Source organism: Phaseolus vulgaris, chromosome 6 (assembly GCF_051622355.1).
Source record: "Phaseolus vulgaris cultivar YP4 chromosome 6, ASM5162235v1, whole genome shotgun sequence".
NCBI lineage: Eukaryota > Viridiplantae > Streptophyta > Magnoliopsida > Fabales > Fabaceae > Phaseolus > Phaseolus vulgaris.
Window position 1 is genome coordinate 25,227,234 of NC_143503.1, and position 22,448 is coordinate 25,249,681.

Below are 22,448 nucleotides of genomic sequence, written 5' to 3' on the forward strand. Positions count from 1 at the left end.
ATGTTTGAATGGAAGAAAGAATAAGAACTACAATTGTTGAGAGAGTTAAGTACAATAAACTTGCATAGGGGAAAATCTAACACATAGAGAGGGCTTGATGAAGTGGATGGTAGGTACTCAGTTAGTTCAGCCTATCTTGTACTACATAACAAAACCAGTGGTGAAAACAACAAGCATTTTAATGAATTCTGGAATGTAAAGACTCTCCCCAATGCACAATTCCTTGCATGGAGGGTAATGTTAGATAAATTACCTACAAGGCTTAGTTTAGTTAGGAAAGGGGTTGACCTTAGTTGTACATTATGTCCACTATGCTAGTAATGTGATGAATCCATCTACCATCTATTGATGGAGTGTAAAGTAGCTTATGCAGTCTGGAATGCATGATGCAGATGGGTGGATATTTAGTATGTTCAACATACTGAATTGTGGTGCCACTTTGAGCAATTTCATCTTTTCCATATGTATCAAAAGCAAAACCAGGTTTGAAAGGGAGTGTGGATAGCTATTGTTTCGAGTATATGGGATAAGAGACTGCAAACTCTCTTTGTTACTTTGTTATCCCCTGTTTGACTCTGATTCATCTTGATTTTAGCATGTTGTTATTTGGGTTCTTAAGTTATACCCTTGTCAAAGCAAATAGATTAGCCAAAGATGGTAATGGTTGTTGTTCTCGAATGATGCTCCAAACTCTTTTGCGCCTTCCTCCTCTCGGTCGTCCGGCTCCACGGACGGGGAAGGTACCTGCAGAAGGCACTCCAACGCTCAAGTCATGTTAGCACTCGAGTGTCAGAGTACTGTAAATAATGACGTACCTTAAGGTTTAGGGTTTAGGAAGTTGGTGGGCTGTATTAGGAAGTTGATTCATGTTTATGGTTGCACTAAACAACCTTTAACTATGAATTAACATTGCTGACTTAGTCAACCATTGGCTCATTGTCAAAGGTCAGTCGGTCACGCTTCGTCATGTAACCTTCTCACCATGGCTAGGTGGCTAGTTGTTGCTGGCCGACTTGTTGAGTCGTCCGATCATACCGGTACAGTTGTTATGTTTTTGCAGGGACTAACTATATGAAAAAGAAGGGAGTTCAACATTTGATTGTATAATTACTATGTATGCAGATCTACCAAATCAAAGGTGTTGGGAGCTATGAAGGGGCAATATATACTCTAAATCACTGCAGTACAACAAAAGAAGCACTTCCTGACTCTCTGGAACTTCGTTTACAGTACAAGCTTTCATGACATTTACGAGAACGCGACGTTTGGTTTGCCTTCTTTTGACATTCTTTCTTTAGGGAAAACTCTCTGTGTTTTGATTTTGGTGACCTGCAACATAGCAGCAACATGTTTTCTTTCATGACTTTGAAGGACTAGGTCAAATGTGGCAACAAAGCAATTTTTTGAGTTTGTTGGAGCTGATATCAAATTTGTATATTTTATCAAGCAGCTTCTAGGTATGTATCTTATCGATGTCAAAATGTTGTTTAATATACAAATTCTTACCTAAGCAACATCATGATCATGTTTTGTGTAGGGAGAATGACTTATAGTTTTATTTTCAGATCTCTATTTTTTTATAAAGATCGGGACATCTTTAACTTATCATAATTTATTTATCATAAAAAAAATAATATAACATACACTACATTAAATAAACTAAAACTAAGCATAAAATCAATTTAATTATATTTTTTATTTATTTTTCACACACTTCATACGTGTAAAATAATATGAAAGAAAAAATATAAATTAGTTTTCATATAAATTGATTTTAATTTATTGAAAGTCGTATTTTTTGTTTTCTTGTTTTATTTTTAGGAAAATTTAGCTAAATATATTTTAAATTAAATTATTTTATAGATAAATTAAAATGAGATAAATTAGTTTATGAAATGTTTCATTTCATTTTTATTTGCTATATTTTATGGTAAGCAAGTTCATAAAGAAATGTATTCAAAACAAATCCAAAATAATAGCTTATGATAGCATAATTAAATAATAATTTATTAGTACATAACCGATATTATAGAAGGTGAATAACATTGAATATTTTATTATTATATTTCTCATAGTATTACGACATTTGTTTGCCAATTATGCCACTTATAAGTTCTAGAAATCAGAGAATATTATCCAAGTTATGTCTGCTTTCAGAAGTTAGCAACAAAACTAATTAACCTACTTACATACACAAAATTATGTAATATAAAAATAAAACCCTAATTGCTCTTAGATATTGAAACAAAAACAAAATAATGTCACCTTTCATTATCGACCACCGAACTCTTTCAAGTTCTAAAGTTTTAAGCATGCATAACATTATCAAAATCTCTCTTTACAAAATCAAGAAGAGCCATTGTATAATTCTTTAATGGTTAATAGAGTTTTATTTGATTATGCATCACTTCTATCTGCTTCTTATTTCCATTTCTAATGCCTTTAAATTTAATTTGACAAAGCTCAAGTTATCTCTTCCATTTTTTTTTTCTATTTGAAAGCTTGCTGCACCTAACTCAACAACAAATACATATTAATTTATCCATACTAACTGAAATTAATATCGACCAATTAATAACGTAGTTCAGAATATTTATTCTATCTCTCTTATTTATTATCCATGCATAATCAAAATATTTGATTTTAATCCCTTCTAATAACGTTTTTTAGTATTTATCAAAATGATTAAATATTTTTTTTTCTTTATACTTTTACATAAAATTCTAAATTGTAAATCTCTTTTATAGTAAAAAAAACTATTAAAATAGGTTATTACCAATTTTTTATGTAAAAAATATATTTTTAATATAGACTAAAAGTTAAAATATATTTAAAATATTTATGTTAACTTATTATTAACGTGGATAATATAATATAGTTCATACTAAAATTTTATTTATGTAAAAAACTAATAAAAACACATTTTTAACTATTATAAAAAAATCAAAATAACTTCTATCATCATTAGTGATATGCATATATATGCCGCATAAGTCTAATGACATGTGTGAAGAACGTTAAAAGCACCTACAATTTTCTCTCCTAGTTTTAAATTTGCATACATCACCTGTTAAGAATTTTCCTAATACTTATTAGATGAAGATAGCATTAATATTTGTTGTATTTATAAAATACTAAATGTGTCTAATTTTTTGTTTAATAGAGTAATGCATTAATTAAGAGGGCATTTTGTAAAAAATATAACACTATTTTTTATTGTTTATCTAAAAACATATAACAAGAAGACAAACATTTATTGCATAAAGAATAAAAAAAAAATCCAATACTAATTCCTCTAGTGATTATTAAATATATTTAATATTTTTTTGACCTTTTCTCTGATAGCAGTTGATATAAATGTCGTAAATAGAGAATTAGGTGAGTCGTCTTGACCGCCATCAAGTTTCTGGATGAAGAACCAGTCAAATGTTAATATTCAGAGAGAGACACTTTTTTTTTCTTTTTTTTTCCCATAAAGAATAAAATTAAATTAAAAAACATTATTGCCAGAAACAATTATAATTATTTGTGACTAAATACTTCTTGTTTCACTTTAAATATTGTTTTACAAAATTAATAATGCATTACAAAATTATACATGTCTAAAATTGGAAGTAAGCAACACTTTTTTAAGCAATGCTTGTAAAAGAACATGAAATTAATAAATTACCCGTGAATGAAGTTAAGAAATTGCAGTAGATGTTTAACGAATGTTTGGAAAATAGTTTAAACACGTAACCGATATAAATCATTGAATTTTTATTAATTTGATATAATTTTAATTATCAAAGTAGATAATTTTTTAAAAGATTATTAAAATTGATAAATAGTGTAAATAATATAATTTTAATTAAAATTTAATTATATTGAAATTATGTCACTTTACACAATTCTTTTATATTAAAATCATATTATTTTAACACAACTTATCTATTTTTAATATTTTTTAAAATATTTATTTATTTTAATAATTAAAAGATAAAATTAAACTAAATTAGTAAAAATGTCTAAAAAAATTATAGTGTCTTGAGAAAAATGGTAATTAGCGCGTCAAATTTGAAAAATGAAGAAATAAGAAGGTTAGTGCATCGTGTTTGGGGATGTAAATGACTTATTCTCAAGTATTTGAGGATTTTTAAAACTTCTATAAACATGAAGCTTTGATTTGATAATACAACGAATAAAAACTATATTGAAAATATTTCCATAAATAAAATAATGTTGTAAAGACTAAATTCATTTATTCTAAATAGAAGTGTTTTAAATAAGATAAAATATAAATTTTTATTAATAAAGTTAGAAACTAAAAAATATTTATTTATAATTTATTTCATTAAAATCATCATTTCTTAAAAAAATATTTCCTCTGTTTTTTATTTAGTTTTTTTTGAAAAAATTGTTTCTCTTTTTTAATATATGAGTTTATTTTGATGATACTTGGGAGTTATAAATTTATTCTAACATATCATGTTATAATATATAAACACACAAAATATGCTTTCGTTCATTTCCAGAATAGTGAAAAATTTAACAAGAAATTATCAAAATTTAACAAGAAATTATCAAAATTTAACAAGAAATTATAAAGTATTCCTTAATCAGATCAAAATCATAATAAAACAAGCATTACGAATAAAATGACAATACAATCATCAACTAAAAACATAATATTATATTTAAATATCATCTCAATACATAAGAGTTTGAACAAATTATTTTCAATCCAAAATGGTAGAATTAGCCACTCATGTTGGCCATTACAAGCATGGAAAACAAGAAAAAAATGTTTGTCCTTAACGGCTACCTCCTATAACATTTTCTATCACCTTCTATTGTCTCATTGATGTCTAGGATTGTGCCTCAGACTTCATATTTAACCTAATTGAGCTTGGACTAAGTGACTTTTCGTCTGGACATGATTGGGCTCGCTTGGACGAGTTCCTTTGAAGTATTTTTGGCTTAGACGAGTTTTGAGCATTTCAACCTTCTCTTTTCATCTTGTTTATTTTTCTTTAGCCATTTCATCTCCATTTTCTCCTATAATCCTGAAATTAATAGAAATTTAAGAATAAATCATTCTTATTCATATTATAATCACAAAATATGTAAAAATATTTAAATTTATAAATATCCATAAGTATATGTATTTTAATATAAAATATTACTAAAATATAAGAATTATTATCAGATACATTATTCTTATTCTTTGATAAAAATAAAAAGTTAAAGTAATATTTCTGAAACACAACTTTTTCAAGATAAAATTATGGTGTTAAACCATGACTTATACAACTTTCTTTCTATCGAGAATAAGGAAATTAAACTAAAAATAGATATTTAAAAAATGGTACAATTCTTTGTTATAAGGAATAAGGTAAAAAGTTTTCCAAACCTTTACTCAAAACAACCTATTGCATAATAATGGATAAACTATGTAACCTGACTTTTTTAATTTTTATAAAAAACTAGACAATAACGAAACAAAACCCACCATAACAGAAACTGAATCAGATGATTGGCACTTTTCCACTGCAGTGATACTTCCCAAGGGCGGGCCCCTGCAATTGCTCTTACCTTCCCTAATACCCTTCTCAGAACTATATTTTTCTTACAATTTGTCCTTTTTGTAAGAAATTACGCAAGAATGATATATTAATTTTCTTACAATTTACCTTTTTTTGAAATCTCTATAAGAAATTACACAAGAATGATAAATTAATTGGCCTCCCATAATGACAACAATAATCTTTAGAAAAAGAGTGTATTAATGCTACCGTAGGATGAAATGAGATATTGAAGTATAAAAAACGTATAAGTATTCATAATCTTTGAATATAATTTCGTTATGCACTTTGCTGAAATTATTAAAACGTACTTGCAGAAATAAAACTATTTCATTTACTAAATACTTGCTCCATCTCCAATTATTTATACTTTTACCATTTATATAATTCATTTTAAAGTAACTTATGTCTCCTTTTATAATATAAGGCGAGAAGAGAACAAACACAAATTCTATTACGAAAATAAAAAGAGATGAATAACCTAGCATATATTTATTCAATGTAAAATAGTATTTTCGTACTAATAAATTACTTGTTTTTTTTTTCTACTTTACCTTCAATTAAAATGAAATTACCATAAGTTCAGTATTATGTCTGTATTAAAAAAATATTATTTGCATTATTTTAACAACTTCCTTATTTTAAAGAGGTACCCCAATTCTCCTAAATGGAAGATCTACAACTAATTTACTCATTAAATGAATGATCAAGACGTACTATTTTCATTTAGAGTTTATTTTCATTAAATCTTAAATTAAGAACCATAACTCTTCATCTTAAATCTGTTTTAGAAGAGCCAAATGTCATAATCAATAATCAATACAAACTTCAAACAAAGCCACAACAAACTTTGAAAGATCACCAAGTCACCTTCTTCCCACTATATATATGCTCCAATGCGAGGGATTCAATGAATAAATTAATTAGATATATATGGAACTTGCCTTTTCACCCTAGTCTACATCTCCCTCATCTTTCTTCAAATTAATTAATCACAATATTCCACCTTTTCACATTAATTTAATATAATTTCTCTCTTCTTATATAGAATTATATACAATCAAAAGCAATACACCAAAATTAATATCTATTTCACTAAAAAAAATATATTACGAGTACAGTTATGAATAAACTCGCATAAGACAAGAATACCGCACTTAAACCAACATTACTAAGTTACTAACAAATAAAAACATGCCGAACATCGTTTTTTAATCACATTATGTTCTGTCGAGGAAAAAGGTTGTTGAAGTCTGAAAGAAACCAAGACAAATTTTTGTTTATATGATCTATTCTAACATCAAGCATTACCTAAAATCTCATCAAAACTCGTTCTAACAAATGGGCTACAACCGTTCTTCCACCGCCATGATCATCTCGAGAAAGGCCGAGAAGGAGAAGCACTCCGGCAGGGAAGCGGAGCACGAAAAACGCAACCGGGAGACGGTGAAAATGGTGTACAAGGCACAGTGCGATGGCCACACGGAGAAGCTTGTGAAGTTGGTGAGGACAGAGTTGGAGTGGTGGTACCACGGACCTCATCATTGCGAGTACATGATGAGACTGTTGACCGGCGAGTCAACGGCGAAAGGGTTCAGGTTTCGGCCTCGGAGGATCAGGGCCGTCGGAGACCGCGTGATGGTGGAAGGGTGGGAGGGGAAGGGGGAGGAGTACTGGGTGCACGTGTGGACACTCAGCCACGGGATCATTGCTCAGCTAAGAGAGTACTTCAACACCTTCATTACGGTGGTGCTTCGAGTTTCTGAAGATGGTGATGAGGCTCGGTTGTGGCGGAGCTCCGACCGGGTCCGGGTTCGGGTTCATGGGTCGTTACCGGATCTCGTGCTTTCAGTTTAAATCATGTTTTAATAATAATAACTACAACTACATATAGTAGGTAGGTATTTCAGTTAAAATCATGTTGTTTTAATAATTATTTCAACAACCCCAAACCAAAGCAACAGTGACCATCCAAGTATTGGGCCACAAGCCCATCCAGCGTCTCGGTTTGTACTCGGTTTGTACTGCTTCTTCCTGCACCTTTATACTTTACTGTGTCACTCCCATACTAAATATGAAAATACCTATTTATTCTTTTTATGGAAGATGTTTTTGAATTCAGTTATTTAGATTTATAAAATCTAGAATTTTTTTTGAGTCTGGAGATTACGTAAACCGAATATATTCCAGAAGCTAATCTTATAGAAAAGACTTTCAGATTATGTAATCTGAAAGCTAATCACACATTTGAAAAGAAATTCAGAATTACATAATCTAGAAGTTAATTTCATATTCAAAAAATATTTTCAGATTATATAATCCAAAAACTAATTACGCATATGAAAAAAAATTTCTGGATTACAAAATCCAAAAGCTAATCTCATGTATAGAAATGACTTCCAGATTATGTTATTTGGAAGCTAATCACAAAAGGCTTCTAATTACATAATTCAAAAACTAATTACAAATTTAGAAAAAAGACTTTTAAATTATATAAAATCCAAAATATTAAAAACTAATATTTTTGGAATAAAAAACTTAGGGTGGCACAAAGGAAGAAACAATCCTCGGTTTTAGGGCTTGTATAACTCCCTCACCAGTATCGTGTTGCACTCACATATTCTTCTGACGATTTTGCTTCTTGCACTCCATCACTACTACCTGCATTCGTATTAATGTCAAAAAACTAAAATACCCTCTTACTACATCATGGCATTCATTATTGGTATTGTACCTAAAAACCAGAAGAAAAAAAATTGTGAGATTGTATATGATACTGTTAATATTTAAATAGAATAATTTTGTTTCATTCATGCATCCATTATATTTTTCCATCCACTGTAATCATGGTTAAAAGTTAAACATTTGAAACACAACCTTAACGTGCCCCCCAAAGGGACCTTTGGTGTTGATGAAGAGATGTTTGAGCCTTGAAGTGGAGGGTCAAGGATCATGATATATCCTATTTAAAATATTATATTTTTAAACTTTGAAGACAATTTTATAAAAACTAAAAACATATAGAATCATAATTGCAGTAACTAAAAACATATGTACATTTTTATTTTTATTTTATATTTTTTAACATTGCCTTTCAATACTCCACAAACTTGGGAAGAGAAGAAGACTTTTACTCGATGTATATATACTGAAAATAATTCATAAAATGCAGTATAATAATAACTCAAGGATTACAATTTAAATATGTTGAAACAATAGTAATCTATGATTTTTATTAATTGAAGAAAACTCTCTCCATCCACAAGTTATAGCAACTCTTTGGAAGTGTTTAAATGAGAATGACATGTAAATACTACAACATTTCTAAAGAAGTCATTCTTATTTGAAATAGAAGAACCATTTGTAACAAACATAAACAACTCTAGAGGTTCCAGTTCCAGTGAAGAACTTTGTTAACACAAACTACTACAATAACTGGACCAGCTAAATCACCAATAGCACAACCTGAAAAATAAGCAAACCAAAATTAGAAAACCAGAAATGAAAAAGAAAGGATCAACTTTGCAGAAGTTAGTAACAATTTTTTTCACATTTTCTATGTTATTAGTTAAAATTCATGTAAGTCCTACCAATTTGAAATAAAAAAAATTATATAAATTTTAACTAACAAAACTTAGTGTCTTTGGACAAAGTATTAGGTAATCAAGAAACATCAGGTGTCTTTAAAAAAACTACAATAATCTAGATTAATTTGGGTTTGTAGGTTAATTATCAAATTATTAAAATTTTAAAAATTATTGAAATGGTTAAATCTTGTAATCAGATTTCAATTAATATTGAAGTTTTGTCAAGTAGTACAATTTCATTTGAAATCTAATTATATTAAAATTGTGTTACTTTGTTAAAACACGACTTCTTTAAAATAAACTGTGTTACTAATTTTTTTTGGAAATTTTTTTAAAATTTTAACCATTTCAATAATGAACCTACAAAATTAACTTACTTTCTAGAAAAAACAATAATCTCATACTACTTAAAAGAGATTATTAATTAGTGTCTTCCCAAACATTATGTAAAAGTAAATGATGACAGAATGTTTGGATGCAAATATCATGTTCTTACCAACATACTGGCCAACTGAAGGACGAATAAGGGAAGCACCAATCCCTGCCCCAATTGAGGCAAAAATTAAAGATGCATTGCACCTAATTGTGGCTAGGAAAACCTTCTGTTTAAAAAGTCTGATTCTCACATCATTGCTTAATTTTTCATGATTTGACTTTGATTTAAAGAGTTGAAATAATCCAATGCCTACTTGGACAATCCATGATGCTGAAACTCCAAGCATGTACCCTATACACAAATATCAGCACACTATGGCTTAAGTAAATAACTCAATTCAACCTTATAATGAACATAAAATTTATTAAATGATTTTACCTCTGAAAGTTGTTTTGCTCACTGAGCAAATGTAAACTAAAGTAGGCATTTTCCTTCCAGCCTTGCGAGCAGCTGATTGAGGAACATCTGTTCCAGAGATCACATGAATTTAATATGCATCAGATTTCAAGAATCAAAATATCTGCTTTTACTATGTTTATTCGCTTTATCATAACATCTAAGGAATGTAGGAACAAATTTTGAAGAAGAAAAAACAATGCACCTTTAAGTAGCTTCCATGCCATTCTTCTTGAAACATAATGTACAGTTATTCTTTCTAAAATGCGTCCAGTAGTCATCACAACAACCTGTAATAAATTCAAAACACATAAACTTATTTGCTAACTTTCAAACATGTTTAAATAAATGCAGAGAGAAGAACCACACAAGACTGCACACTAAAGTATAAATTATGGCACTTTATACATAATGATAAATGGACAATTAGTAAAACTTTCCATATGATATATTTGTTTTATATCTGATTGATTCAAATTGAATGAAGTAAACCAGCTTCTTAGGTTTGTCACGGTATTGAAGATTTAGAAAAAGAAACACACACATGACATGCACATCAGTGTTACATATGGCATCTCATCACCAATGATTTTAAAACATGCCAATATAGTGAACATTGCATGGCATGTGCTATGATGACATGACCCTTTTTGAAGTTTGAATCAATAAGGAGAAGATATAAGATTAGGTTCACCTCACGGATGATTTGCAATAATGACTTTTTGAATGGAACACTCAAACTGCCATTACGATCTTGTTTTTCCTGCAGAAACTCAACATCATCTTGTTCCATCTTTGCACGAGGCCCCATAGGAGGAAAATAAAACATTAGAAATGATCTCAATACAATAATTGAAAACGATTTCCATTCCAAAGCAGAAAATAGAGGTTTAGGCTCAATGTTGTAGTGCTTGGTTTTGTATTTTAGAGAATCATGGTAGAAATATTTTCCATGTATATTTGCTATACTAGGAATGTGATCTTCAAAAATTATCGCTCCAGCATCACAATGAGCAAATGGTGGCCTGAAACTGGAGTTTGTAGCTATTATGTCAATATAAACTCATTGTTAACCAAAGATGTAAAACATGTGTGAGGTGGCCTAAAAAACAATGATAACAGTCTTTTTTCTAATCTCTTGATACTTCAGTCAATAATGGATTATTTATAGACTTTGTAGAACAATGTTCAGTGATGCATCCTTAAAGTATAATAAACTGCAAAATCATAATAAAACTATGAACCCGTTTTCTTTCCTCAACATTCACTGTATCATCAACATCATATTGAATATCGCATACACATGTCTTTTTGGAAGTATAACAAAAAAATGAGTACATATAAAGAATCACAAGCTTAACTATTTACCATCCAAATCCAATTCAACACAATAATTCTTATTATGTTTGAATTCCTTTATCATGCCTACAAATATTTGTTTTTGATCTAGTCCTGTAGTTATTTTAATGATGTTTGTCTGTACTACTTAAGCCTTTTTTAACCTTACAGAAGAACATGCTTAAGCAACTTTATTGGATAATCATATATAATAATTTTTTTTACATATATGTAAGACATCAATGATGTTGATATTCAACTAGATTAAATTGTGTAGAGAAAAACTAGTGAAAGATCATACCCAAAAAAGTCCTTTGAGGAAAAAGATGCAGCCGCAGCAAAAGAGGCAACAGTAGCAGCAGATGAAGAAAAAGAAGATTGATAGGTCCGTGCCGTGTTAAAGCTTTGGTTTTTCTTCCATAGATCTAACAGTAATGTTAGTCCTACCATTATAGGTCCTTACACAAGTTACAACACTGATCAGTAAGTGACAAAATGAGTCTTCTCAACAATCAATCACAAGATTCACAACATTATATTTGGAAACAAAATTCTACAAAACCAAAGACTAAATGGTTGGCAACGAACAAAACTTTTGAAATATCAAATTCCAATAGATTTGATTTTGTTTTGATGAATAAACTCATTGGAGTTTCTCATGCATTGCAATGGTTTTCAAATTTTAGAATTACAAATATTTTGTTTAACTCAAATTCACAACCAAAAGGAGTGAATTGTCTAAATGAAATCATGCATCATTAGGATACCTTGGTGTGAGTTTGAGTCACAAAAGGGGTCACCAATGCCAAAAATCAGAAGACAGTAATAGTTTAGGAGTTAGAAGAGAGATGAGTGATGAGAGTTAACAAATGTATTTGGAATGTGTGATACCCTATTTTTATGGCAATTTGGATCTGTGATTTATCTTTTTCTAACTCCTATGAGATCTTATACTTCATTACTTTTCACCGGTAGTTAGTTTTTTTAAACAAAGTTTAAGGTAAAGTATAAGAAAAATTTTCAACAAAGAATATAAGAATATGATGTAAAAAAAAGTCAAGATTTCACAATTATAAATATATTTTTCGTTCATCATTTGTATTAAGATTTTTTTAATAAATATTATTAGAGTTTGTTTATTAAAACTATATTAATCTTTTAGGTGATTTTTAAATACACAAATTACTGAGATCAAAGTCTAATTTAAACCAGAAAACGATAACAACTCCCCTAGAGAAATTGCATATTAGCTTTCTTTATTACCATGTTACCTTAGAGAAACTAGCTTTTTTTCTTGAAAAAAATGTAATAATTATTATTTATACTCCCTTTTGTGATTTTTGTATTTTTTTTAAAAATTAATCTCTTTTTGAAAATTAATTATGAATTTTATTTCGGGGACTTATAGACGTTGCAAAAGTTAATATGATGCAACTTGTCTTCTATTCTTTAAAAAAAAGCATGAAAGTAGAAAAAGGAAGACTACAAATAGCACTCTTTGAAAACCTGAATCATCATAACACAAGCCCATGTGATCACACACATGCATGAAACAACTTCTCTGGCCCATGAATGAAGAAGAAAAAGAAAATGGCGAAAGTACCATAGTACCCCCAAAAACAATTCATTTTTCTTCTTCTTCTTCTTCCTGTCTCCGTTATTTTGTTTCCAAAAACCCATAACAAAAACCTCACATCTCTGCACTTTTCTGTGAATAACTCATAGAAAACAAGAGCAAAGGAAATGTTACGGTCCCTTGCGAGAGCTGCAACGACCCATCATTCATGGCATCACAAGCTCGCTCCTTTCTCATCTCTCAGCCGCACTTCTAGGCCCCCAAAGCCCACATCACCCTTCAAACCCGATCCCAAAAATCCCACCGCCAACCCAGCCGCCGCCGCCGCACTCTACGACGAACAAGAACGTATCCGGCAGCTCGCCGCCGATGACAAGAACCCTTCACTTGATGTGGGACCTAATGGCCGTCCTCTCTTCACCTCAGCACCTTCCTTCTCCCACCTTTCCCGCAACGACGTCCGCACCTACTTCAAACTCACGTACTATTTCCCTCTAACCTCGTTTTTCGTTGTGGCATTTTGTCGAACACTTTGTGTGCGTCTTTGAGTTTTACGTTTTTTATTTCTGGATTCTGCGATCCTGAGTCGGTTTGGTTTTTCAGGAAGGATTCCCTGGACGCGGTTTTGCCTGAGGGATTGCCAGTAGGTATGGTGAACGAGTTTCAGGACTCAATGCGGACGGCTTTGCTTGTTCGCCAGAGTTTCTTGGATCTTCGTGATAACTTCAGGCGCGTGGTGGATCCACCAATGTGGTCCTCTAATGGTAAAGGTGCGGTCTTTGTGTTGTTTTTATTGCCCCAGATGTTTGATCGTGCTTGATTATTTTTTTAATGCATTTATTAGGATCAAATCCTTATGTTTCAATTTTCATTTTCAAGTAAGCTTAGGAAGATAAACTTTGGTAGTCTTGAGTCATTCACTGCACCAGCAAAACTCAATACTGAGCTGAACTTGAAGCAACAGAACTTACAGCAACATTAATACGTGCTATTGCTTTTTAGTTGTTTGTTCCTTTTGCTTTCATACCTTACAACAATTCTGTGTGTGAACCTGATAGAAATTGTTCCTGAGGGTTTTTTACCCTCCAGCCTTTTGGTCTCCTATCCTGTTAGCTGAAAGTTTGGCCTGAGCATCTCTCCCTCCGCTTGCTCAGTTTTCTCCATTTTGGTACATCTGTTTGACAATCTCACAAGGGTAGTGAACACTAGAGTTTCAGTCACAGTCAAGTAGGGATATAGAGCATCATCTTGTGTAAGTGTAACAAAACCAGTGTTACTCTTAAATTTTATTTAATAAGGTTTTGCCATTGTAAGTTATGCTTGAGTTTCTCTACAAGCTGGCCTCTCAATGCTTCTAGTGAAGATGTTTTGACACTTCCGGATGGACCTAACATGCCAAGAACTTCACCAGATTAAACCATACTCATCACTCAATTCAACAACATCATGGAATGGAATTATATGTAATGCATAACAAAATTTCAGCATTGGTCCAAGTTAAAATTGTTGGATGTCTTATATCAACTAGATATATGGTCAAATTATAGTAGGTAAGTGGATGCAAACTTTACCTTACAATTCTGTTTTATGAGATTGAGTTAGACTTAGTGGTATCAAAGGTTATCCTAAAAGGTTTGTTGGACCTATCGTGTTACCTACTATTAGACCACTTTTAGACCACCTACAAATATTTAGTTCAATGTTTGAGATGTTTGGTCCTCGATGTGAGGGAATGTGTTAGATATAATATGGTGAAATTATAGGATATAAGTGAATGCAAATTTCATCTAGTTTTATGAGACTGGGTTAGACTAAATATTTCAAAGAAAAATGTGAGACTAAAGCTTGAATATTAAGCTCAAACATAGGAGTGTCTAAGAATGAGAGCAAAGTCATCATAATTTTGGCTTATATAAGTCATATATAAAAACCATGATTATTATTGTGAAGCAATATCACAAGTGTCAGACATATGCTGACAATATTATTTCTCCACAAAAGGATAATAGTAATACTTATTATTTGAGTCTAATCAATGATGCTTTAGTCTTTATTATAATCAAATCCAATATCATATGGACACTCAACGTTCATCTAATTCAAGAATAATATAAAATAAATAATTTCAAATAAAATAAACAGTTCAAGTAAAAACATTTTCTGTAATGAAAGAGCAAGCAAATATTTTTTTTATTGTTTTTAATAATATTTAATCATCTAATAGAAATCATTTAATGTTTATGTATTCTTTTTGGTTAATCAGATAAAAGCACTTTTATAATTTCATTCAAATACCTCTTATCATTTTGAATAAGCACTTGAGTCTGCATCTTCTAAACACTATATTAACTTACCTTAAAGGAGCTTTTCACAGTAAAACTTTTAGATAATTTTTTCTAAATAATATTATCGAAACAGGTTCAGTATCATGTATGGTAAGTTTGTTATTATTTATAATTATTACCTTAAAAGTCAAGTATAAATTTTTTTACTGCCTGAAAATTAAACCTTTTTTACAGGAGTTAAAGTTAGGAAGCAAGTGGTGTTAGATGGTCCTGTTAGCTGTGGGAAGAGCATTGCGCTTGCAATGCTTGTTCAGTGGGCTCGAGAAGAAGGTTGGCTGGTTTTATATGTTCCTAAAGGCAAGGAATGGACTCATGGGGGATTTTTCTATAAGCACCCACAAACTGGTTTATGGGACACACCTGTCCAGGCTGAGAATGTCCTCAAGGCAAGACTGAATTTTAACGATTTTAAGTTTAATTGTGTTTTGTGTTTGCTCTTTTAAAGCAGGGTAAATGCGCTAAAGCCATTTTTCTGTGACCTGGCCATTCTTTAGAATGTTACTGAGGGGAAAATGATGAAACAAGGTGTTTCTTGTTTCCTACTTTAGCAGCAATAACTCATTTATTAGCAACTGCATAGTTGCCAAGGATGGTATGGTCGTGAAAAGTCTGTGTTAGTGTGGATAAAGTGGTTTCCTATTCCTGGGTTGATTGGGAATCTATACAACTATTTGTATTCACATACTTCAACTGGTTACCTATAACTATAATTATTATGCTGCAAATTCTTAGATCTACATTTATGTGTAAATGTGTTTTTGGTACCCAAACTATCAAGTTGATGAATTTAGTCTTTCAACTTTAAAAAACATTTGAATTTAGTCCCCTTTCCAGCTTTGTAGGGGTAAAGAACCACTACTGAATGTTAAATTAAAACATGAAAAAAGAGAGAGACTAAATTTACATATTTTGAAAGTTGGAGGATTAAATTCTTCAATTGGAAATTACATGGACCAAAATTAAGTTTGAACTTAAGTATAGGGACTAGAATCACATTTCTCTCTATCTATATGTAGCAATTTGTAGTGAATAAAGAAAGAATGAGTATGCCTTTCTGTCATTTTGGTTAATTTTTAAACTGCATTCTCGCTGTCTTTTTTTTCCTGAATCCTTTTGAGAGTGTAGCTGTTTTATCATACCCTATGGTGTTGCATTAACTTTTTGTAATATTGTATCCATGAACATGCAGGCTAGAGGGGAATATCCACATTGTTCTGTGATAATAATGTTGTGCATGGCTACCCATTTTCACTTTTGCAGCACATGTTATGTAAATTGTTTTGAGCTGGCTTGGTATAGCTCTCAAACCCTATGCATATAGGTATCAAGACAGAAGGATGTTTAATGAAATACATTTTGAATCTGAAATTCTGAGGATCAAGGAAAATGTTTGTCCTTATTTGTTTATTTTGGTTTATTTGATTTGGTTGCCTGTTCTTATTCTACATAATTAATATATATAAACCCTTACTGTTTTGTTTTAGGCTTCCTAGATTCACTACGCCAAGTTATTTTGAATGTAATGTATGGCTCTTTTATTTCCAGGATTTTCTGAAGTACAATGAGTCCTACCTAAAGGAACTTCCATGCCAAATATTTGATCCAATCGTATTAGGTGAGGGTGCTGGTGTTGGATGGTTGAAAGATGCTGATTCCTTGGCAATTCCTGAAGGTACAAATTTATACGAACTGGTGAGGACTGGTATTGAGCAGACACATGCAGCTGTTGGGGTGGTAGTTCGTTTGAGAAAAGAGTTATCACTTGTTAAAGACAGGCCTGTTCTTATTATAGTAGATCAAGTGAGAAACATATTCCTTGATGCTAATTGATACTCGTCTTTGAAATTACTTGTTTTCAAAATTGGGTTATGTTATATTTTGATTGTCTAATTTTTTTTTTGTGGTTGCCTGTCTCCAGTATAATAACTGGTTTACATTCAGTGAATTCGAGGAGCCAGTCACTATCCGGTCTTGCCGGCCAATACATGCTAGAGAGCTTACAATGGTTGGTACATTGCTTTGTTTTACTTTAAAACAAAGTTGACAATATATTGCATTATAGATTATATTTCTGCTTCTAGAAATGTGTTATTTTCATGCACTTTTAATGGGTTGCTGTAAGCTTACGTCTTTGAAAATGTTGGTCATGCTTGTGGTATGGAATGGGAAAGGGACCTTTAATTTCTGGCATCTGTATTTGTCTTCCCTAATTTACTCTTGTCAACAATTAGGCTTTTGCTCCAATGTTTAGATACCTCCTTCTTACTTTGCAGGTGAAGGCTTTTAGATCAATGATGCATGATGATATGATGGTAGGTGCCTTTTCCCATTCAACAGCGGTAGGAAAACTTCGGAAAGAGTTACCAGATGTTCCAGTAGATGCTCGTGTTATGTTTCCTCGATACAGTTTGGATGAGGCTGAGACTGTGTGCCATTATTATTTAAGGTATGCTTAGACAGTCGTAGTGTCTAGCTTCATGTGTATAGCAGGTAGCAAATCTTCTGTTAATAAAACAAATAACAATCATTTGTTTTATGATAAATTTCCCCTTCACTCAACTTAAAAAGAGTTTTTCTATTTGAAATGTATAATTGTTTAGGTAATCTCATATCTAAGGTACATCAATAATTTCTTCAAAATAAGAAGATACATTCTAAATTTTTAACTGGTCCTTCCGCAAGTGACTTAATAGTGACCTTTATATTTATAATCATTATACTCCTTTAGTAGAATTATTATTGTCAACCATCTCTTGGACCTATCATTTGTTGGTTATTGTTAGAGCAATGGCCTGCCTGGTATATATATATATATATATATATATATATATATATATATATATATATATATATATTGGTTGTTACTAATGCAAACAACTTTCTTAGCTTGACAATTTGTTTCAGTTTGTTGAAGAGTTGTGTTATCATTTTTACAGGCAAAGGCTAATTCGTCGTGAAGCGTTCTCAGAGGAAAGTTGGAAGAAAATTTACTTCCTGTCCAACGGCAATGGAACAGAGATTAGGGGGTTGGTTCCTTTCATGCGGTGACAGACAACAGATGCATTATTTTTCACCAATGATATGTGTTCTGATTGTTATTTTTAATAATATTGATGTTTCCCATTTGCTTCACCGTAGGATACAGATGGATTTCTATTTGTATGATCCACATCAATCCTTTTGATTACCATTAACAATCATTCTCAAAGGCAATGTACTATTATGTATATTAACCACTTGCATCTTATAGTTTCAGAATCAGTAATAATTTTCTTCACTTTCGCTATCTTAAACATTATTTACAAACTGATGACACTCAGAAGCACACGTATCCATCGTATTTTGCATTTTTCTCTCCCAGCTATACCAACACCGTTAAACAATTATAGGAATATGGATGGAGCAAGATAAATTATTTTAGGATTAAATGTTTTTTCTTTTTAATAATTTGTTCCTGTTTAACTTTTAGACCGTTCAGGTAGGTATCTGTAGTGTTGAAATTATTATTTTTTTTATTGAAATAATTGTTAGTTTTTTTTTTTTTTAAATTTGTTGTTTTTTTAAACTAATGTTATTTATAACTATTTTTTAGAAGTTTATGAAGTAGAAAAAGATTTATTCCAATTATTTTTGTATAAATATTTATAATCTATATTTTTTATTCAATCATATTATAATTTTCAATATTATAATTTTAATATTTTTTTATATTATTTAATTTAAAACATAATTTTTATTATATATATTTATTTCTAAAACCAATATATATAGAGTGGTATACAACTTTAAGGCTTCTCAAATTAGTTGTTACTCTCATCAGCTCTCGTAAGCTTTAGTGCCTCCATCTCCTCTCTAAACTTGGGCATGGAAGCTTTGGGGAGGGAAACAAAGACCCTAACTCCTGCTTTCATTGAAGGATCCAAGTTACTAGGAGGCAGAAAAAGGCACAAGTCCACATACCCTAACATATTCCATGGAACTGGTATTATATTCACTGAAGCCTTCCATCCAAAGTCCACTTCTTCCAACAAACTCAGCTGCCTCCAATCTGTTAACACCACAGATGCACATGTTCCTTCAACCCTTATGTTCCTTTGTCTCATTGTCTCTAATGTGTTCATTGCATTTCTGATATACTCATTATTGGAAGGAAGCTTTTTGTTCTCTTTGATGAGCTTCACAACCTCTGAGAGTGGTCTTTCATTAAGTTCTTTCACTGTTTGCACCACATATGAACCCACAAAAGCATTCCCATAGTACCCTTCAGGCAAGGGTGGATCCATCAGGCGTCTCACCCCTACTGCTAAACACAGCATAGTTTTCCCATCAGAGTTCAATTCCAAAGCTCTAGCCCTTGACCTCCAAACATAGGCACCAAGTGTTTCAACAGTTGTGAAGCTTTCCCTCACATCATCACTTTCCTTCATCAGTTCCATTTTGAGTCTTTGTATGCTGTTACCGTTGAAGTTAAAGCATTCATGTGAAATCTCCTTAGTTGGCCAAAATGGTGAAACTGCCCTTGAAGTCTCATCAAAGGGAAATTGGAGTGGTTCCTTAAGAAGTGTCCCCATTAATCTCTCCCTCTCCCACACAGGTTTCACTGAGGGCTCACTTTTTCCACATGCAAGTTCAGCCAAGGCTCTGAAGAATTGAGATGCACCAAACCCATCACAAACACTGTGCGACAATCCCATTCCAATAGTGAAACCCCCACAGAGAAATTTGGTCACCTTGAAAGCCAAGGCGTGGCTTTCATCTTTAGAAGGGTTATCATTATTAATGATCAATTTCTGTGCAGTTGGAACATCGATCCCTTCTAGATAGTGAAGAGAAGAGAGTTCACAGTTAGCAGTTGCCTCCAAGAATGGAACTCCCTCAGCATTGCAGTTGATTCCAAGTTTTCCATCATCAAATGTTACCATCTTCCCAGCAAGAGGATAATAGTAAACCAAAACCTTAGAGAGGGCTTCTTTTATCACATGAGCAGGATCTAGCTGGCCATTTGGGGAATCAAGATTTGCTTTGTAAACATAAATGGTTTGACACAGAATGTTGAGAACAGGATCACTGTCAATGGTGGAAAGAGAAAGAAGTTCACATGGTGTGGGCTTGGAAGGTTTAACTTTTACAACATCCTTCATATCAAGGACAAGGGGTGTCTTCAAGTTTGCCATGGAATTTAGGTGTAAACAGCAGAGATGTGAGGATATGAGAACATGCATCAATATGTATATATAGGTAAAATTGTTTGTGTAACCCTCCTTTGGTTTTATCCATCCATTGTGAGATAAGAATCATTACACTCCCACTCTAGAAGTGGGTTGGCCTACAAGAAAAATCTACTTTTAACAAAAAAAGTGGGGCTAAAGAAACTAGTAACATTGTTGAAGTCTCAAATTGAAATTAAATAAATGTGAAATATTTATTTTTAATCAAATTCTTTAATTTACACTAAAAATTATTAAAATACACGGAAGTACATCTTTCTGCTAGGTAAGAATATAGCAAGTTACAAATTCTGTCTTGGTAGGGCATGTCTTTTTATTACTATTAAATTGAAGTAGTTAATGGAACCCTGAACAGACTCCCGGTGATAAGCCAATAATAATAAGTTAGTGTTTGTGTTTAGAATGAAGAAACAAAGTAGATGCAATGAAAAAAAAATAACAGAATAATATGGAGACTAGATTGAAAACACAAAGTAAATGCAAGTTAAATATTATTAAAATAATAATAAGTTAGCGTCTAAAACAAGGACACAAAGTATATGCAATAAAAAAAATAAGTTGCAGAATGATACTACGTCAAAGATTGGGACACAAAGTGGATGCAAGTTAATATTTTATTACATTAGATGTAGGTCTAGGCAACACTGAGATGATGTGGATGTTTATTGTCACCTTAACTCACGCTAAGTTATTTAATGAAAAACAAAATAAAACATTAAAACATTCTTGTCTCACATTTTCATTTTCTCACACTTTCAATTTCTCATTTTTGTCTCACTTTCAAACTCATAATCTTGAAATTTCTCCCAAAAACCCTACGTCTTTTTTGTTGCCATTTCACTCTCCTTAATTTCGTTTTTCGTTTTTGTCTTCGTGGCTATTTCGCTCTCCTTAATGCATTTTACTCATTTATTTCTCAAGGTAGTGTCCCCAATGACGACAATTTACTCACATTTGTTTTCTCACATAGTGTTCTTAACGACGACGCTAAGTTTAATTATTGTTGGAGATCCCACATTGATAAGAGATTATGACATTTCATAGTATATAAGTGAGTGCAAACCTCATCTTATAAGTTGGTTTTATGAGGTTGAGTTAGACTCTTCTTAATAATTATTTATTTTTATATCTATTTTAGTGTTCCCCAAACCTATACTATAGTTAAATAATATATTTTTCTTTATGTACACTTAACCAACACTACCTTATAACTTTATAAATTTGTGTCTCATTAAATATTCTCTGATGGATAACCACCAAAGCATGCAACCTTTTTTTGTTGGGTAGAAGAATTTGACCCTGACACACATGAAATAGGAAGGTGACATCTTGATCAGGATGGGAATGAGATTTGAAAATGTAGCTAACAATTATACTACCAACTCTAGTGCTCCTCTAACATACATAAATTTGTAAGAATCTTGTTGGCTAAAAAAACTAATGAAGATTACTTGAAACTTCACAGTAAAATAAAAAAGTAAATATCCAATTTGATTCCAAAAATAAAAGTGTAAATTTTCAATTTGATTCCTAACCAAATTATATATTTACTCTAAAATAAAATAAGATTTGTATGGTTGGCTATGCAAAGTATAATTTTGATAAAGACCATATCTTCAATTAGAGAGAATCTTGTTTAGATTGATAAAAAGAACCCTTCATAAAGATTTTATACAACTGTATAATCAGGATTCAAACATGAAGCCTAAGCTATTGATTAAATTGGAACAACTCTGCACCAGTCAATTCATGCATCAGATAATTTAAAGTATCATTCTATGCAAGTGAAATGGTTACTCAGATTAATCCTATGTTGACACCCATGAAAGGATGTGGTCTCATCATTATCATCATGATCCTTTTTTTGTTGATGAGACACTTGGAAAAGTTTCAGAAATAAGGAGTCAATGTGCTGGGGACGCTTGAGCACTGCATCAGTGCCTCGATAAGATATATTTTCCCTTCTGGATAACTCCAA

The 22,448-nt window shown here is 31.5% G+C and overlaps 4 protein-coding genes across 4 annotated transcripts; 2 read left to right on the forward strand and 2 right to left on the reverse strand.

Moving 5' to 3' along the window:
* The first annotated feature begins 6,776 nt into the window (after positions 1-6,776).
* On the forward strand, positions 6,777-7,573 carry LOC137833491 (wound-induced protein 1). The gene has a single exon (XM_068641837.2). It carries the CDS (start codon positions 6,906-6,908, stop codon positions 7,419-7,421), a length of 516 nt encoding a protein of 171 aa, XP_068497938.1. The 5' UTR covers positions 6,777-6,905; the 3' UTR covers positions 7,422-7,573.
* A 1,265-nt stretch (positions 7,574-8,838) lies between these two features.
* LOC137833094 (uncharacterized) lies at positions 8,839-11,771 on the reverse strand. Its single transcript, XM_090303698.1, has 6 exons — positions 11,623-11,771; positions 10,678-11,014; positions 10,189-10,273; positions 9,966-10,052; positions 9,648-9,878; positions 8,839-9,029 (listed from the first exon to the last, which is right to left on the reverse strand). Exons 1-6 carry the CDS (start codon positions 11,769-11,771, stop codon positions 8,947-8,949), a joined length of 972 nt encoding a protein of 323 aa, XP_090159824.1. The 3' UTR covers positions 8,839-8,946.
* A 1,151-nt stretch (positions 11,772-12,922) lies between these two features.
* LOC137831534 (mitochondrial 28S ribosomal protein S29-like protein) lies at positions 12,923-18,535 on the forward strand. Its single transcript, XM_068639247.2, has 7 exons — positions 12,923-13,378; positions 13,501-13,667; positions 15,417-15,628; positions 16,788-17,042; positions 17,161-17,247; positions 17,516-17,688; positions 18,179-18,535. The coding sequence occupies exons 1-7, from the start codon at positions 13,065-13,067 to the stop codon at positions 18,288-18,290; spliced, it is 1,320 nt and encodes a 439-aa protein (XP_068495348.1). The 5' UTR covers positions 12,923-13,064; the 3' UTR covers positions 18,291-18,535.
* A 437-nt stretch (positions 18,536-18,972) lies between these two features.
* Positions 18,973-20,445, reverse strand: LOC137831533 (tetrahydroanabasine acetyltransferase). The gene has a single exon (XM_068639246.2). The coding sequence runs from the start codon at positions 20,414-20,416 to the stop codon at positions 19,043-19,045; it is 1,374 nt and encodes a 457-aa protein (XP_068495347.2). The 5' UTR covers positions 20,417-20,445; the 3' UTR covers positions 18,973-19,042.
* Between the last annotated feature and the right edge of the window lie 2,003 nt (positions 20,446-22,448).

Excerpts from the sequence above, each read along its gene's own strand:
- LOC137833491 (XM_068641837.2), top strand. The coding sequence starts at position 6,906 with ATGGGCTACAACCGTTCTTCCACCGCCATGATCATCTCGAGAAAGGCC.
- LOC137833094 (XM_090303698.1), bottom strand. The coding sequence starts at position 11,771 with ATGGTAGGACTAACATTACTGTTAGATCTATGGAAGAAAAACCAAAGC. Across the intron at positions 10,053-10,188 it reads GGCATGGAAGCTACTTAAAG|ATGTTCCTCAATCAGCTGCT; the intron begins GTGCATTGTTTT and ends TCTCTGGAACAG. Across the intron at positions 9,879-9,965 it reads GAGCAAAACAACTTTCAGAG|GGTACATGCTTGGAGTTTCA; the intron begins GTAAAATCATTT and ends ATTTGTGTATAG.
- LOC137831534 (XM_068639247.2), top strand. The coding sequence starts at position 13,065 with ATGTTACGGTCCCTTGCGAGAGCTGCAACGACCCATCATTCATGGCAT. Across the intron at positions 17,248-17,515 it reads ATGCTAGAGAGCTTACAATG|GTGAAGGCTTTTAGATCAAT; the intron begins GTTGGTACATTG and ends CTTACTTTGCAG. Across the intron at positions 17,689-18,178 it reads GTGTGCCATTATTATTTAAG|GCAAAGGCTAATTCGTCGTG; the intron begins GTATGCTTAGAC and ends TCATTTTTACAG.
- LOC137831533 (XM_068639246.2), bottom strand. The coding sequence starts at position 20,416 with ATGGCAAACTTGAAGACACCCCTTGTCCTTGATATGAAGGATGTTGTA.